General features: G+C 42.0%; 2 protein-coding genes across 3 annotated transcripts; both read left to right on the forward strand.

Annotated features, from left to right (window-relative positions):
* Window positions 1-49: 49 nt before the first annotated feature.
* sirt7 (sirtuin 7) lies at window positions 50-4,648 on the forward strand. The gene is made up of 10 exons (XM_079337344.1): window positions 50-263; window positions 397-534; window positions 1,043-1,147; window positions 1,227-1,297; window positions 1,390-1,462; window positions 1,551-1,649; window positions 2,102-2,338; window positions 2,884-2,964; window positions 3,046-3,152; window positions 3,394-4,648. The coding sequence occupies exons 1-10, from the start codon at window positions 159-161 to the stop codon at window positions 3,596-3,598; spliced, it is 1,221 nt and encodes a 406-aa protein (XP_079193470.1). The 5' UTR covers window positions 50-158; the 3' UTR covers window positions 3,599-4,648.
* Window positions 4,649-5,138: 490 nt separating this feature from the next.
* On the forward strand, window positions 5,139-15,052 carry pcyt2 (phosphate cytidylyltransferase 2, ethanolamine). 2 transcript variants are annotated; one of them, XM_079337345.1, is made up of 12 exons: window positions 5,139-5,433; window positions 8,477-8,565; window positions 9,589-9,750; window positions 9,887-10,038; window positions 10,327-10,368; window positions 11,367-11,505; window positions 11,611-11,693; window positions 11,926-12,003; window positions 12,388-12,453; window positions 13,463-13,528; window positions 14,611-14,699; window positions 14,790-15,052. In XM_079337345.1, the coding sequence occupies exons 1-12, from the start codon at window positions 5,321-5,323 to the stop codon at window positions 14,905-14,907; spliced, it is 1,197 nt and encodes a 398-aa protein (XP_079193471.1). In that variant the 5' UTR covers window positions 5,139-5,320; the 3' UTR covers window positions 14,908-15,052. The 2 variants fall into 2 exon arrangements, with proteins under 2 accessions (XP_079193471.1, XP_079193472.1); XM_079337346.1 differs by lacking the exon at window positions 5,139-5,433 and adding an exon at window positions 7,300-7,613.
* The last annotated feature ends 811 nt before the right edge of the window (window positions 15,053-15,863 follow it).

Consider the following 15,863-nt stretch of genomic DNA (forward strand, 5'->3'; position numbering starts at 1 on the left):
TTTTGACTACTTCCTTTATTAAGTGATGTTCAGACTCCCAGCTGCAGAGGGCGCTGTACGCGGTGTAAACTCAACTTTAGTCGGTAAACATCCGGCTGATCACTGGGCTTTTAAGCAGTGTTTTGAATAGAGCTGCATCTCAGCTGATTTCAAGCAGGATGGCAGAGGAAGCAAACACCGGTGTATCTTTACGGGCGGAAAGAAAAGCTTTGGAAAAAGCCAAAATACTGCAACGAGAGAGCGCCAGGAGGACTTTGAGTCTGGTAAGAAGAGAAACGTGTAGAGCCGCCAGCTAGATAAACCAAGCCAGCCAGCTAGTCGCAGTCAACTGTGTCTTTTGGTTTGTGTTATCCGGTGAGTGTGAGCAGGTTTCTGTGTTCTCCTGTGAACCTGCAGGTCGGACGGGTCCTGAAGAAACCGGAGGCTGAGCGGTCTGAGGAGGAGGCTGCTGTGTTACTGCTGCACAGAGACACTGTGGAGGAGCTGTGCAGGAGACAAGTCCGCAGGACTGTGCTGAAGAGGAAGCAGGAGGAGGTGAGCCACTGGGGGGGATCTCATCTGTGGGGGTCTATGATTACCTGGTGAACAGTTAAGATGTGCAGGTTCAGGCTACTCATGGTTTCTGACTCCAGTTGTGCCAGTCATGGGTAGTGAATGAAGCAATCTTAACAAAGAAAGAATACCAGACATCTAAGTCTGAAAATAATAGTTTATATGTGAATTGAACAGACAAGGTACTTTTGCCCCATTAAAATGACAAGTTTGCATCCCAGCTCCACGTGGTCCGTTTGCTCTGACACATTTATTCACAGACTCCAGAGAGGAAACCCTGCTGCTTGAATCTTCCTGCTCTGTTGCCACCATCAGTTTAAGAAATATGAAATATAAATCAGTGGATTATTAGACAAGGAAATCATAAAAGAATCCTTGGATCTGGAAATGAGTGTCATGCTTTGTTTGTCATTGTGTACATTTGTTTTGATCAATGATGACAATCTGCTGTGGTTGTTGCTTAATACAAAAAATATGTATTAATCCGCAGGTGTTTGACGATGCCGATCAGCTGAGAAATAAAGTCCGACAGCTTGCTGATGCAGTCAAACAAGCTAAGCACCTGGTGGTTTACACTGGAGCCGGTATCAGCACGGTACGCCGAACTCTGCATCTTCAGCTCCCTTTTCTCTCCAGACTTCCTGAAGCAGGACTGATGGTGTTTTTCCTTTCAGGCAGCTTCTATTCCAGACTACAGGGGTCCTAACGGGGTGTGGACACAGCTACAGAAGGGCCGGACAGTCAGGTGGGATATGAAGTCTCTCATCTCTAATAGGCACAAACATCTTCTGGAGGATATTTACTCAGGGCGCTCGTCTTGTCTCACTTTCTACACAGCTCGTCTGACCTGAGTAAAGCTGAGCCGACGCTCACACACATGTGCATAAAGATGCTTCATAAGGAAAAACTGGTATGTAAGACCTAGACTGTCTTTGTTGTTACTGTGCCTGTCGTTGTATTTTCATACAGTGTGTCTCTGTGTGTTTGTCCTTTTAAAGGTGAAACATGTTGTTTCTCAAAACTGTGATGGACTCCACTTGCGTAGCGGACTGTCCAGACAAGATCTGTCGGAGCTTCACGGAAACATGTTTATCGAGGTGAGAAACACACAGGCCCTCACGTTCACACAGTGCTCCTGTCCTCAGCGTCTGCCCTCAAGCCACTCTGAAAACAAAGAATACAGCCAAGAGCGGCTGTGGCTCAGCGGTAGATTTGTCGTCTCTCAAATGGGAGGTTGGGGTTCGATCCCCAGTTCCCGCTGCCACATGTCCTGTGTGTCCTTGGGCAAGTCACACAACCCTAAGTTGCTCCTGCTGATTTGTCAGCGCCGTATGAATGGGATGAGTTTCAACAGAAAGACACTTTACACTCAGTGTGTAAAAACCCTTTTGAGAAGTCAGAAGACTTGAAAAGCAGTGTACAAGTTATACTCTGTTTCTTCTGATCCTCCTGCCTCTAGAGATTCTAAACATTTCCTTCAACATATTTTGGTTGAGAATTTGATTTGGTTAACGCAGTAACCCTGAGAGTCTGTTTATCTCCTCTTCAGGTGTGTACGTCTTGCTCTCCTGTCAGAGAGTATGTGCGTTTATTCGACGTGACAGAGCGGACATCGCTGCACAGACACGGTACGGGGCGCAGGTGCAACCACTGTGGAGGTGAACTCAGGGACACCATAGTACACTTCGGGGAACGTGGGACACTGGAGCAACCTCTCAATTGGAAGGGAGCGGCAGAGGCTGCCAACATGGCCGATGTCATCCTCTGTTTAGGCTCCAGTCTAAAGGTAGAGTTTATATCCATCTGTGCCTTTAAATGCAATGCAGTTTTATGAAATTTGAATTCATAGATGATCATTTTTGTCAACACACTGTTGTCATAGAGACAAGACGGATATGCAGCTCTCCCGAGTGCACAGCCATCGCTTTTCTGCCCCGAAACAGACTCTTTATGGACACGGGGCTTAGGTCACACATCATGTTCGGAAAAAAAGAGTGTGGTTTTGTTGTCATTAAAAATGTACAACAAAATTGACTGTGCATCACCAAAACAAAAATAGCACCCATTTTACAACCAAGTGCATTTAACTTCACACATCTACTTCATAACAGAAATTACTGATGTATTATTAGACAGCTGTGTTATATACTTGATCGATTGCACATAGGTCTTCCATCCCTTGACAGCTGTTTGAAAGGAAAAAAACAGGTTAACATGAAGAGCAGGCGGTTGATAGGAAGCGGCTGTTATCACAGCCTCTGGAGGACTCGGCTGGGTATCAAGCAGGTATATGTTAATGGTAACTCCATGAGCTGTTTCTTGCTCTTTTAGGTGCTAAAGAAATATGCCTGTCTGTGGAGCATGAACAGACCAGCAAGCAAAAGGCCCAAACTCTACATCGTCAACCTCCAGGTACATTTAACCTTCAGTGGAGTTCTTCCTGAAAGTTCCTCAAGTTCAGCAGTGGTGACTGAAAGTTTTTTTTCCCCATAGTGGACTCCAAAAGACGATCTGGCTGTTCTGAAAATAAATGGCAAATGCGATGAGGTCATGAGGCTGCTAATGGAGGAGCTGAGCATTCAGACTCCTGTGTATGACCGGTAAGGAACATAGGACGTATTGTTTTAAGAACTGTGTTTCTGTTAAAGGATGTTTTCTGTTGACTTGTCAGAGCTAAGGTTTTGCATTTACAAAATATAAGTGAAACTGAAGTTTCTCACACAGGTTTCACATGCATTGTTCATGTTTGGTCAACACATCATTGAGCAACCCAAAGATTTTCTCTCTCTCACGCGCACAAACAGAAAATTTACTCTGAGCTCACCTTTTCTGTCCTATCAGGGTGGAGGACCCCATTTTCAGTCTAGCCACACCTTTGCGTCCAGAAGAGGATAGCAGCCGCACTCGTGAGGTCATAGCGCCCCCTAATGGGCAGGAGGACATCTCACCTGACTGCAGGAAGCAGGTAGAGGAAGCCACAGCTATACAAGGCGGCTGGTTTGGGCGAGGCTATGGCAAAGGAAGGAAGAAGAAAAAAGCTTCATAGTCTTATAAACACATTGGATGATGTATGCAAACAGATCATTCCCCAAAGAGGATTACAGATTCAGTCCTGTCGTGAGGATGAATTTGACTCAAAGGTGCCGATATGCCTCTGGTTCATTTAGCCAAATGCAATGTGTGTGTGTGTTTGTTTTCTTGTGTGTTTATTTGTGAGAGAGAGGGAGAGCAAAGAATAACTTTTGAGTATTTGTAATTTGCAAATGTCACTTTGCAACATCAACATATAATCATATACAACCTGCAGATTGATCTGAAAGTGGCTGTGGTTTTGACACCTAAATGGAGACATAGGTGGGGTTGTGTGGTTACAATTTCGTGTCAAAGTCAACAAATACCTCCTAGCAGTGAGTTGGTGGTTCACTCTGAGTGTTTACTAAAAGGCCTGTCTGTTCAAAGGCCTGACTTCTACATTTACAAAGTGGTGCTCAGAGCAAAAACACAAGACGAGTGTTATCACAAGTTGTAAAATGGTGCATTACAATAATCTATATGATGTGCAACGTGCTGCTGGATTTAACATTATGTATGTTTGAATTACTGATGTCTAAACATACTGTATATAAGCTCATTCTAGGTGGTGTCATATTTGAGTATGCAAGATACTAATGGCCAATTTGAGGTTTCTGAACTTCACAGCTCTTACTGATGGTGAGATTTAAAAGATTTGACTGGTCAAATGTTTTTTTTGTTTTTTTTTAGAAAATGTTGAATGTAGCTTTTTTTTTTTTCTTTTTTTTTCCGCTTTTCTATGTTTTGATGTGTTGACTTAAATTGTCTTTTTGAGCTAACAGTCTCTCCTTCCATTGGCTGTCACCACTCCTCAGGTTTACAGTAAAGTACAGCGCGTACTTTAGCTTTGTTTACTGAAGTTGTTAATTTCTCCTATGTTTACATTTAATCTTGATGCAGAGACTCTGTTGTCCACTTTTTGTTTATTCTACAGCTGTGTAAGAATTTTTGAATTTGTTCTTACATTTTGAACAGTTCTCTGTTCGTCGTATTAAAGTTACTGTTTACCGAAGCAATTACAAAATGTGTCTCCCTTGATATATCTCAGGAAGACCCAGTGGGAAAATATCAATTTCCAGAGCCAGAATAGGCATTGAAAACCAGTTTGTAGTATTCCTTATAGCTAAACCAGAGGTCAAACTGGATGTGACGTTTATTTCACAATCAAAAAAACTATTTTTTGTGAGGCAATAAAGTGTTTCTGATTTTAATACGTGTGAAGCAATTTTATTATTACAGTTTTAATTATCGGTAGTTTTTGTATTGCACACTTGACAGAACTTCTGTGTAATCTCTAACAGCCTGATAATAGGCTGAATGATTTCTTTCACACTGATTGTTCCTATAAGGTGATCCGATCAGATGCAGCCTGATGCTCTTCTTCTTCCCCAACAATTAAGAAGAATCAAAGGTGTTGCTTTAACTCGTGATTAATTTAACAACCTGTTTAGTACATGATTTATGAGTGGATTGTCATTTTATAAATAAAGTTGATTTAAAAAAAAGCCGGGTGTGACGTAGTGTGACGTATGTGCGTGAGCTCTCGGAGCACGGAGGCGTTGGCCGGTCAGTGTCATTCAGACTGTAAATATTGTGTCACTCTCTGGCCTGGTCAGAAGTGGACACGGACAAGAAGGCGTCCTTTTAAAATAAACGTCTTTTTTTTAACTTTTGGTTTTATCTTAAGTATTTCGACATGATTAAAAACGGTCACTGCTCCAGCAGCGAGCAACGGGATGAAGCCGCCGACCGTAGTGTGAGCAGCCCGGAGAAAAGGAAGAGGGTGGTTCGGCTGTGGTGTGACGGCTGGTGAGTCTCTGTGACGGACACTTGTCTCTGCAGCTTTTTAATAAACTCTCCTCGGAGTTTGTAAAACACACGTGACCATAATGTCACACAAATGGAGGGAGGGGGGGGGTTGCTAATGCTAGCTAACTAACGTGCATTAGCAGTTTGTTACTAAGCAACAGGAGTTTTACTATTTCTTCACCCCTGACGCCCTTAATGACCTTTTTATATATTATATTAACAACAGTAGTCATGTTTTTGTTCTGCTCCAGTAGCTTATCTTAAATCAGGTTCGTACTGTAATGTGTTTTTCAAATTCTAAAATGTTAATACTTAAAACAAAACAACAACAAAGCCACAGCGATCATGTAGTACAGCTGCTGCCGTCACATACTCGATATTAGGTTGTCTGTGATGGAGTGAAATGGAGATACGGTCCTGTCTGTAGGTTCTGGAGGATATATTAAAGTATATACAACCATATATCTCCACCGGAAACAGACTGTGGAGCAGGGTCCTTTGAAGGGTATGCAGCATACACGATGCTACAGGTGCCCATGTTTGTCTTGGGTATCAACATTATTTTGTTTCTATTCAATGACGTTTATTTACTGTCTGTGAAATTAAAAGTCATGGCTGTCAAAAAACATCTGTCTCTTCAAACCGTCTATGAGCAGTCTGTTATCAGACAGCTTTTAGTCTCTGGATTTAAGGCCCTCAGCTGAACCGCTACAAACATTCATTTGTGCCCGTGTCCGTTCATATTCTGAATTATGGGTAATGTAGGATGTGTAGGCTGTGCAGCATGCTAATATGTTCCTGCAGGACAGAGTCCAAGATATATGTCCCTTTGGGGCGTTATAAAGTTTATCTTGATCTTGATATGACAAAGGCATCTCTGTGTTGGTTGTGACTGACACTTCTAAGTAAGACACTCATGTCTTGTCATTTTCTTGTTGTAAACTTTGATTTTCACTTTGATGGAAAGACCGTGATCCACTCATGATGGAGCTGCAGCTGAACACATCGCTGACTTTAAACATGCTGTTCATTCCTTTCTTGTTTGGCTGCAGAGGGAAAGTGGTCTGTTGAGTGGACAGTTGCTGATAGCTGACCTGACATTTTACTCTTCTCATGTGGTGGACTGGTGGTTATAAATAACCAGCATAGTGCACATGTCGTTCATGGTGATGAGAAGCAGGATGTTGTTGTAGTGGACATGGGGTTCCCTCTTTTTATTGGGTCAGAAGAGTGCAGAGGTGAGACGTTGTATGATCGATGAAATCCTGTGAGATGGGAGAGAAATTATATATTACATTATTATTATATTTATTATATTATAATAAATATCACAGCTTATGTATTTATTTCAGGCGTTGACGCCCCACTTTTTACTCTTTGTGGGTTTAGGGGAAAAAAAACATTTGAGCGTCATACCAAATTAGGGAATCTGTAAAAAAATCCATCCATCCATTTTCTTCCACTTATCTAAGGTTGGGTTGCAGTGGTAGCGAGCACAGTAAGTCAACCCAGACTCCCCTCTCCCCAGAAAAGTTTTCCAGCTCCTCCTGGGGGATTCTAAGGAGTTCCCAGGCTAGACAGGATATAGAACCTCTCCAGTGAACTGTAGGTCTACCCCAGGTCTTCCCCCAGTTGGGTGTGACTGGAAAACCTCCAAACGGAGGCGTCCAGGAAGCATCCTAATCAGATGCCCAAACCACGTCATTTGGCTCCTTTTAATGCGAAGGAGTAGCTGCTCCACTCTCTTAAGACTGAGCCCAGCCAGCCCCCGCAGGAAACTCATTTCAGACGCTTGTATCCACACTCTTATTCTTTCAGTCACTACCCATAACTCACAACCATAGGTGAGGGTTGAAAAAAAATAAATCTTTTATTATTATGTGCCTTCATTCCTTTTCACTTTAGACAGAAATACTGTGACAGTGGTTTTGTCTTAAAGAGAACAACCCCGAAGCAAACCAGTAAATAAAGGGAGCACTTAGCTGTGTTTACTCTTTTTTTTCTCCATCACTCTAAATGTCCTGAAACTATAAGATCATCATAAACTCCGATCTAAATGTTCATCACACTAAACAAGAAGACTAGGTGAAGGAAATCTGTGACCAACGTGTCCAGCTGATCCCGTCCAGGTGAGGGATGTCGGGGGATTACGCTGAAGACAGTCACACTCACAGCTTACGGTAATGTCATTATAGAGGAGAGGTCTGCACACTGTGAGCACAGTGACAGACAGAGGAGATAATTATATAGGGGGGTCTCAGCAGTTGTTTATATTGTGTAAACATAATGGTGAAATAGGGGTTCACAGGTCTGAGTAATGGAGCTGTTAATCTCTGCATCACAGGGAGAATGGAGTCAAGGAAATGGACTCTGTGTTTGTTTCCTGTCAGCCCCACATCAGTCATCTTAGTGAGGTAGTACTCAAATTTGAACAAGGATTAAAGAGCTCCACTCCGCCCGCTGCTCAGCTCTGGCAGAAACTGTAACGTCCTGACTTATTTTAAAATGTAAAGCTGCAGAGCACTCAACAAAAAGACGTCTTTATTTAAAACCTGAACAAACTTTACAGGAGGGGAGGAACATCTCTTCTACGACGAAAAAGAGAAGAATGTTCTCTGTATTCATTGAACCAAAATGACCTGATTTGGGGTTTAATTGTTTTGTTGTTTTAGTTTTTTAATCTGAGAAAAAAAAACACATGAACTTCCATCTTTAAAAAGTCACGACAGTACAAACATTAAGTACAGAAGTTACTGAATAACAGAAAGCAAATAAACAGGATCACATCCTACCTGTGGTTACTCTGGACATTACCTTTCTCTCAGTAAACTTTAGCATTATTAACCACAGTAGTAAAACTCTCTCTGTGTTGAAGGGTTTAAAATGCTTGATTGTTCTCTAAACTAAAGGGTCTCAGTGAGAAGGGATTCAAGTGGTGATAAGGAAAGACTAAAAACCCAGTGTCGTTTGAGCATTCAGACATCAACAGTGTCCGTTGTTCTCTCTCTGATGAGCTCATTGTTTCTTCTCTCTGTCTCCACAGTTATGACATGGTTCACTACGGTCACTCCAACCAGCTGCGGCAGGCCAAAGGCATGGGAGATTACCTCATAGTCGGCGTGCATACAGACGGTAAATCAGCTAAACACAAACAACCATCCTGATGTGCTCACTTCAGCACATTTCAAATTAAAGAACAAAACAATTAACAATAATTTAACATCTTAAACATTTAACAATGATTTTATTTCTTGTTAAGTCACATATCAACATGCAAAAATAATTACAAAATATAATAACAAAATGAAGTGAACTTCCCGTTTGTCTTCAAAGGTTGTAATCATTGACACACTGAGCGTCTGAATGTACATTGTGCTAAAAGTCTCATTAGATCCTCGTGTGGCTCCGTGGCTGTGACCTGGACGCTCTGTCTGACTGCTTCATACAGCGACCACACGAGGAGAAACTGGACCGCAGTTTCTGCTTTTTCAAATCCACTTTTCTTTTTTTCTTTTTTTTTTTTAACAAACTCTGACTTACTTTTTTTTTTTTTTTTCAAAATTGTTTTGACGGCCTGATCCAAAATCTCTACACAGACACTGATCTGTTGATTAATGTGCACTGTAGTAATTCAACACCATAAAATGACACATCAATGTAACATCTGCATTCTTCACAAATGTTCACTGCCCTCCTTTTTATTTGTCGCATCTGATAAACAGCTAAACAGTTAATAATATGTCTGTCATATAATGAAGTAAAATACAGTTACTTTCCATTTGACTTCTCTATAAGCTCATGGCATGTTAACCAATCAGAGCAGCGTCTCATGCTTTGAAAGTCAGAATCTCACATCTTGAATGATCCCAATGTAAAGACTTTATTTATGCCACCATGATGTTTAGTCCCCATAATAGAAACACAAACAGTCCTGCTACACTAAAAGCTAGCTGTAAAAGGCATGCACAGAAAAAGTGATGTTTAAATAATAATGTAGCTTTTATGTTAAATATGCTGTCGTTGGAAACAGAAATGAAACTCGAGAGAAAGTGAGTGGAACATCTGCTTTATAAAAAAAGCTGTTATTCAGGGTCAATCCAGATGTTGATAAGGTGCCAGTCATTAACAAAAGATCACTTTTTCCTTCACTCAAAGCTGAGATCTCCAAGCACAAGGGCCCCCCAGTCTTCACTCAAGAAGAACGCTACAAGATGGTGCGGGCCATTAAGTGGGTGGACGAGATAGTAGAAGGAGCCCCGTACGTCACCACGCTGGAGACTCTGGACAAATACAACTGTGACTTCTGCGTGCACGGAGGTGAGCCAGCAGAGGGCCGGTCTTTGACTCCTGCCCTCCACCGACACACGCACACACACACACGCACACACACACAGATAAGAACAAGCCAACAAATGTGATCATGGAGCAACATCAGTGTTTTTTGTTTGAGCAGATGACATCACACTGACAGTCGATGGTAAGGACACGTATGAAGAGGTGAAGCGTGAGGGCCGTTACCGGGAATGTAAACGCACACAGGGCGTCTCCACCACCGACCTGGTGGGACGGATGCTCCTCATGACCAAAGCCCATCACAGCAACATGGTGAGCTAAGCTGCCTTTATACCAAATACTGTAATAATAATAATAATAATAATAGCAGCTTTGCAGGAAAAGATGGATGTGTCATATTATTATGAAGGTATTCTTGTGTGCTTCATTATATTTCCACAAATATTACTGCTGCACATGTAGCTGCAGCGAGTCCTGATGTATGCAACAGTCTGTAAAGGAGGTGTGTGTGTGTGTGTGTGTGTGTACACATTATTAAGTGGATGACAAGTTCTGAGTTTGATTGTTTCTCATGTTTTCCCCCCTTACTCATCCGTGCAGGATAACCCAGATTACCAGCAGCATACAGACAACTTTGGGAAAGTAAGTAGCACTTTTATTGAACTCAAACCTTGTAAATTAACTTCATGACAAAAGATATCTGATTCTGGTGGAACTAATTGAACTGTGGCCTGTTGCACCAGCACTTTATAAGCTCCGTCTAAAACGATGGTGCAAAGTTTAATCTAGTTAGTGTGTAACTGAAGTTGTGTCACTGTTTGGTTACACCTTGGAGACGTAAGGTGTATCTTACGTAGGAGAGCCTAACGTCCGATCCGACCAAAATGTTGTCAACTTCATGTGACCAATCAGGGTTTATTACAGTGTTGAAGTATGAGGAAGCATTCTGATTAAGTGATAACTTCAGCCCAATCCCTTTAACAGTCAGTGTAGAATATCAACAGCAACAACAAGTGGTGAAATCTTCAGTAACAACATCAAGTCATATCTTTTTTACGGTTTATTTTTGGGCTTTTTATGCCTTTATTCTAGAGATAGGACAGAGTGGATAGAGTCAGAAACTGAGAGAGAGAGAGAGCGTGGGGAACGACATGGAGCCACAGGGCGGAATCGATCCCATGCCACCCGCTTTCGAGGAGTTAAGCCTCTGTACATGAGGTTGACACTCTAACCGCTAGGCCACCGGCGCCCCCAACAACTTAAGGTAATTTAACGTCACTCTGATTGGGCGTGTGGAATTCTGGCTCTGCTCATTAAAAACAAAAGCAGGAGTACAAAACAAAGTCATCATTCATTTCTTAAGGATTCAGTCTGTCCGCCACTCCTCCTCATCCCTCATCTTTCAAAAAGATTCACCCTGACAACCGTGTGGACTTTACACCTACCAGGAGCTAGTTGTAAGACTTGAGTTGTAACTTCTGTCTGTTTGAATTTATCTCATAGCTGGTGCAACACTTTCAGTGTTGGTAGAGTAAACTCCATCCTAAAGCAGACATTAAAACAAAACTGTGAATGCACCCACAGCTGGCCTTCATGACTTGTTCTTGGTTCGAAGCTGTTTGTCTTTTCTTTGGCTAAAGGGTCCTAAAGGCCACAGTCCATGGACAGGAGTGTCTCAGTTCCTCCAGACGTCCCAGAAGATCATCCAGTTCGCCTCAGGAAAAGAGCCTCAGCCCGGAGACACCATCATCTATGTGGCCGGGGCATTCGACCTCTTCCGTATCCTCACCGTGCAGAAATGAACACATCAGAGCTATGAACACTTGTGAAGATTTTTATTTGCTACATTTAGTTGTTTTTACCTTGACCACATATTCCTTGCAGACATCGGCCATGTCGACTTTTTAGAGATGGTCTATAAGCAGGCGGAGAGGCCCTACGTCATCGTAGGACTACACTTTGACCAGGTACATTACAGGCTCAAACACACACACACACATACACACACATCTCAGAAAAGATCAATCACAACTGGAACATTTGAAACAAGTTCACTTTTTTTTTATTGTTGACGAGAAAGAAGTCCTTCTGAATTGTTTGCACTTTTAATTGGCAAAGAATATAAGTTGCTGAGACAATCATTTAACCCTTCTGCTTATTCAAGAGGTCAAATGTTGATAAACTCCTCATCCTCCTCAGGAAGTGAATCGGTACAAGGGGAAGAACTATCCAATCATGAACGTTCACGAGAGGACGCTGAGTGTGCTGGCCTGTAGGGTGAGTCCTCACAGTCTGTTAAACATTTAGCACAGTTGGATGTTTTTCTAACATGCATGCTCACAGCACTGGAGCCTGAACTTGGCTCTGTTTCGTCGATTCCTGCTGCTCAGCTATCTGAACAACTCTGGTCTCTGTCCACTGTGTGTGTGTGTGTGTGTGTGTGTGTGTGTGTGTGTGTGTGTGTGTGTGTGTGTGTGTGTGTGTGTGTGTGTGTGTGTGTGTGTGTGTGTGTGTGTGTGTGTGTGTGTGTGTGTGTGTGTGTGTGTGTGTGTGTGTGTGTGCACCCATGTACTGCATTAATGAAGCATGAAAAACAGAATCATCACAGAAATAAACATGTGATCTACTATACTTGTATTGCTCTCGTCTGTGTCCGTATAGTACGTGTCAGAGGTGGTGATTGGAGCGCCCTATGCGGTGGGCAAAGACCTGTTGGATCACTTCAAGGTGAATTACATTTGAAGACTTGACTTCTGTTTCTTAAAAGGTTTTTTTTTCTTCTTTAAATTTAAAGATTTAGGGAAGGCACAAAAATAGTTCACAAAAAAAATTCACTTAAACATTTCAAATGATGTTGTACAAACTCCACTGATCACAAGCCAAGTCACATTTAAAAACAGCAACAGCTGAGCAAAGTGTTGTAGAAGGCATGAAAGAAACCAGGTCACAGATGTGCTGAGCTCTGTCTTTGGGGTGGATCAGTGATCGAGTCGCTCGTCTCTCTCTCTCTCTCTGTATGTAGTTTATTTTGTGCAGATGTAGTTTCCCACACCGGAGCTCTTTCACCCAGAGGCAGGCTTCAGTTTGACTTTGAGGATGAATGTTAACACGAGGAAAGACAGCAAGGAAGCTTCTTAAAAGACTTACTCTGTATTAAAAAAGACAACCAGCACATTTTCATTCAAATCAAAATCCTACGTGAGCAGTAAGTTAGTGGTGGAATGAATTCAAATTCAAATTGTAAAACCAGCTCAAAATCTTCTCAGTTTTTAAAACAGGACTTGGCCTTAATGTAAAAACATTGTTTATGCAGAATGCAGCAACAAAAGGGCCCAAAGTGGAACATATAGAGACCCCTTGTGGACGGAAGGGAAAAGCTCTACTTGAATACACAGTGAAGTTGCAGACGTGCAGCATGTAACCAACACATTGTTGTTGACATGTTACTCACATTGTTGCTGCTTAAAGAGCCTCTTTTCGTCGAGTCTTGATAAGTTATGTTATGATCTGATGAGGAGTCGTTGTGTTCTGGAAAAACTAAGCGCAGACACCAGTTTATCTGTGAGCCTCTAAAGAACTACGTGTGAAAAGTTAAAACAGTCAGGTGAGAATAATGTAGATGAACAATAATGTCATATATATATATATATATATATATATATATATATATATATATATATATAAAACCCTGTACATGATTGGTGGTTGAACTGGGTGTGCTTGTATTACTGTGCAGGTGGACCTGGTGTGTCACGGCAAGACAGAAGTGTTTCCAGACAAGGATGCCTCAGACCCTTACGCTGTGAGTACAGGCTCCCCTCTCTATCCAGGTTCTGTTTCTTTTTTTTTCCAGCACTGTACCTGAACAAGAGTTCTGGTCAGTTCAACTTTCAAAAGAGTTGTTTAACTCTCCCTGGCCCTGAAAAAGATCCCTGACCTTCATGACCTCTCCTGGACCACATCTCTGACACTCCTTCAGTTGCTGCCCATTACCATCACAGAAGTGTCAACTTTATAGTTGTTTAAATTTTTATTGTTTGATTGTCTTCATGCTACAACATAACCTACATGTTTACAATCATGTGTGTGTTTTACAGTCTTCCGTAGGTGTGTAAATCTCGTTGACAAGACTTGACACTAAAAAGAACACTAAGGTTTTGTGATAATAACATAAACAGTTTAGACTTTGTCTTCTTTATTTTCTCCGTGATTGTAAACATGAAGTCTGCATGACATTTGAGCATCATTATGAGAACTCGCTCTGCATCTCACTGTTCTGGTTTGTCTTTCTTCTTAAATTGATATCCAATAGAAGTTAACTAGAATAAGTCACATGTTTTAACCCTGTCGTAAGCACGGTACAGTTGTAAGGCCCAGAAATAAGAGGGGCTGTTGTTGCCATGGTAACCAGAGACTTTGCCGAGTTGTCAGATGAAAAGTGTTTCATATGTTTAAGTGCTGCGGTGCTAGTTTTACCTTTACATTGTCTAGCTCTGCTGTTCCTGAGATGTGTCTTGCTGCTGGGGGAACATACTTAAATGATCATGAATGAATAATTGCTTCTTATAGCAAAGTTATTCTCTTTAAAGGGGAAAGGGTCAACGTAAGAGTTTTTTTTAGATGAAAGACGTTGAGCAGAGTACGCAGAACGAGCTCAGAGGACTGATCAGCTCGTTCATGTTGCATTATTTCTGATGCAGTGCTCTGCAGACCGATGCCCTCCCATCATTAAGTCTGGTTATCACATCAGGTTTATTTTGACACCCCGAACCTTCAGTCTTTACATTCCTTCTTTGGTCCATCTATTAAGACCTTCATCACAAAGGATAGAGGGGACTTTCGCCTTGAGTTCTCTTGATCAAAGTATTGGTGTTCTTCCCTCAGGAGCCAAAGAAGAGGGGGATATTCAGGACAATTGATAATGGGAATAATCTCACCACTGATGACATTGTCCAGAGAATCATTGAAAACAGGTCAGGAACACGCCTCCATTCTTAAATAAACTCTCTGTCCAATTCAAATGTTTCACCTCTGGTTGATTGCTGTCCTCTGCTTGTTTCCAGGCTGCAGTTTGAGGCCAGGAACCAAAAGAAGGAGGCCAAGGAGATGGCGGTGATCGAGGCCATGAAGAGGAAAGAGCAGCAGGATCAGAGTGAGGCTGCAGCTGAGGCTGCTCACTAGTGACACCTCGGACCTGGTTCTGTGTGCACTCAGCTTTAAGAGGATGGACTCAACTGACCATGACAGATGGTCTATGTCGATGTTAACTGCAGCTTCATGAGAAGACCTGTAAAGCCAGTCTATATAAAGTCCACTATGTACAAAATCCTGTGATGTGTGCGTGTGTGTATTACACACTGCTGTGTAAGCTTCTCTATCTATACAGACTCCTTCAGAGTAATGGGATTAGAATAAATCTTTCTGTACAACAACACCTGACACATTCAACAACTCATCCTGAGGAATCCCTTTAAACGTGCACAGAGAACTTTTCGTGTTTTAGTTAGAGAAGCGTATTGCGTTTTTCTCCGTCCACTTTCAAAATTGAGTTCCAGGAAACTAAAATGTCCTCTTTTCTCCTTTTAAGACTGAAATACTTGAGACCCCGTTGTCTAACTTCTTCTGCCAAGCTAATGCATTATTGAAGCTCAGTGTGTGTTACTGTTTCTTTTCTATGGGGCATATGATTCTGTGCGTCATGCGTTGTTGGCAGGCTCAGGAATCACTCTACTAATACTGACGATTTTTAAACCTCTCAGTCACTATTTAACATTGTGTAAATCTCCCTTTTAATAAATACAAATCTCATGTAGCAAAGTGTCCCCTGATGTCTGTTTTACAGCAGTGTGTGTGTGTGTGTGCAGCCTGATGACAGAGATCTTTGTTGGATCAGCAGATTCAGCACTTTCTCACAGTTCAGTGAATCAGTGAAATGAGCCCACAGCCGCTAACAAACTGAATGTGAGCCACCCTGTTTCACTCATGCTGCTCTCAGATTGAAACAAAAACTGCAAACCTTCACCTCGTTACAAACACAAAGAGACTTTAATCTGTAGGGTCCAGGGCCCCAGAGGAGCTGCTGCAGTAAACACACATCACTAAACTGAGGGATACAACAAACTACACTCTTCTTCTTC

The sequence above is a fragment of the Symphodus melops genome (assembly GCF_947650265.1).
Source record: "Symphodus melops genome assembly, chromosome: 2".
Lineage (NCBI taxonomy): Eukaryota > Metazoa > Chordata > Actinopteri > Labriformes > Labridae > Symphodus > Symphodus melops.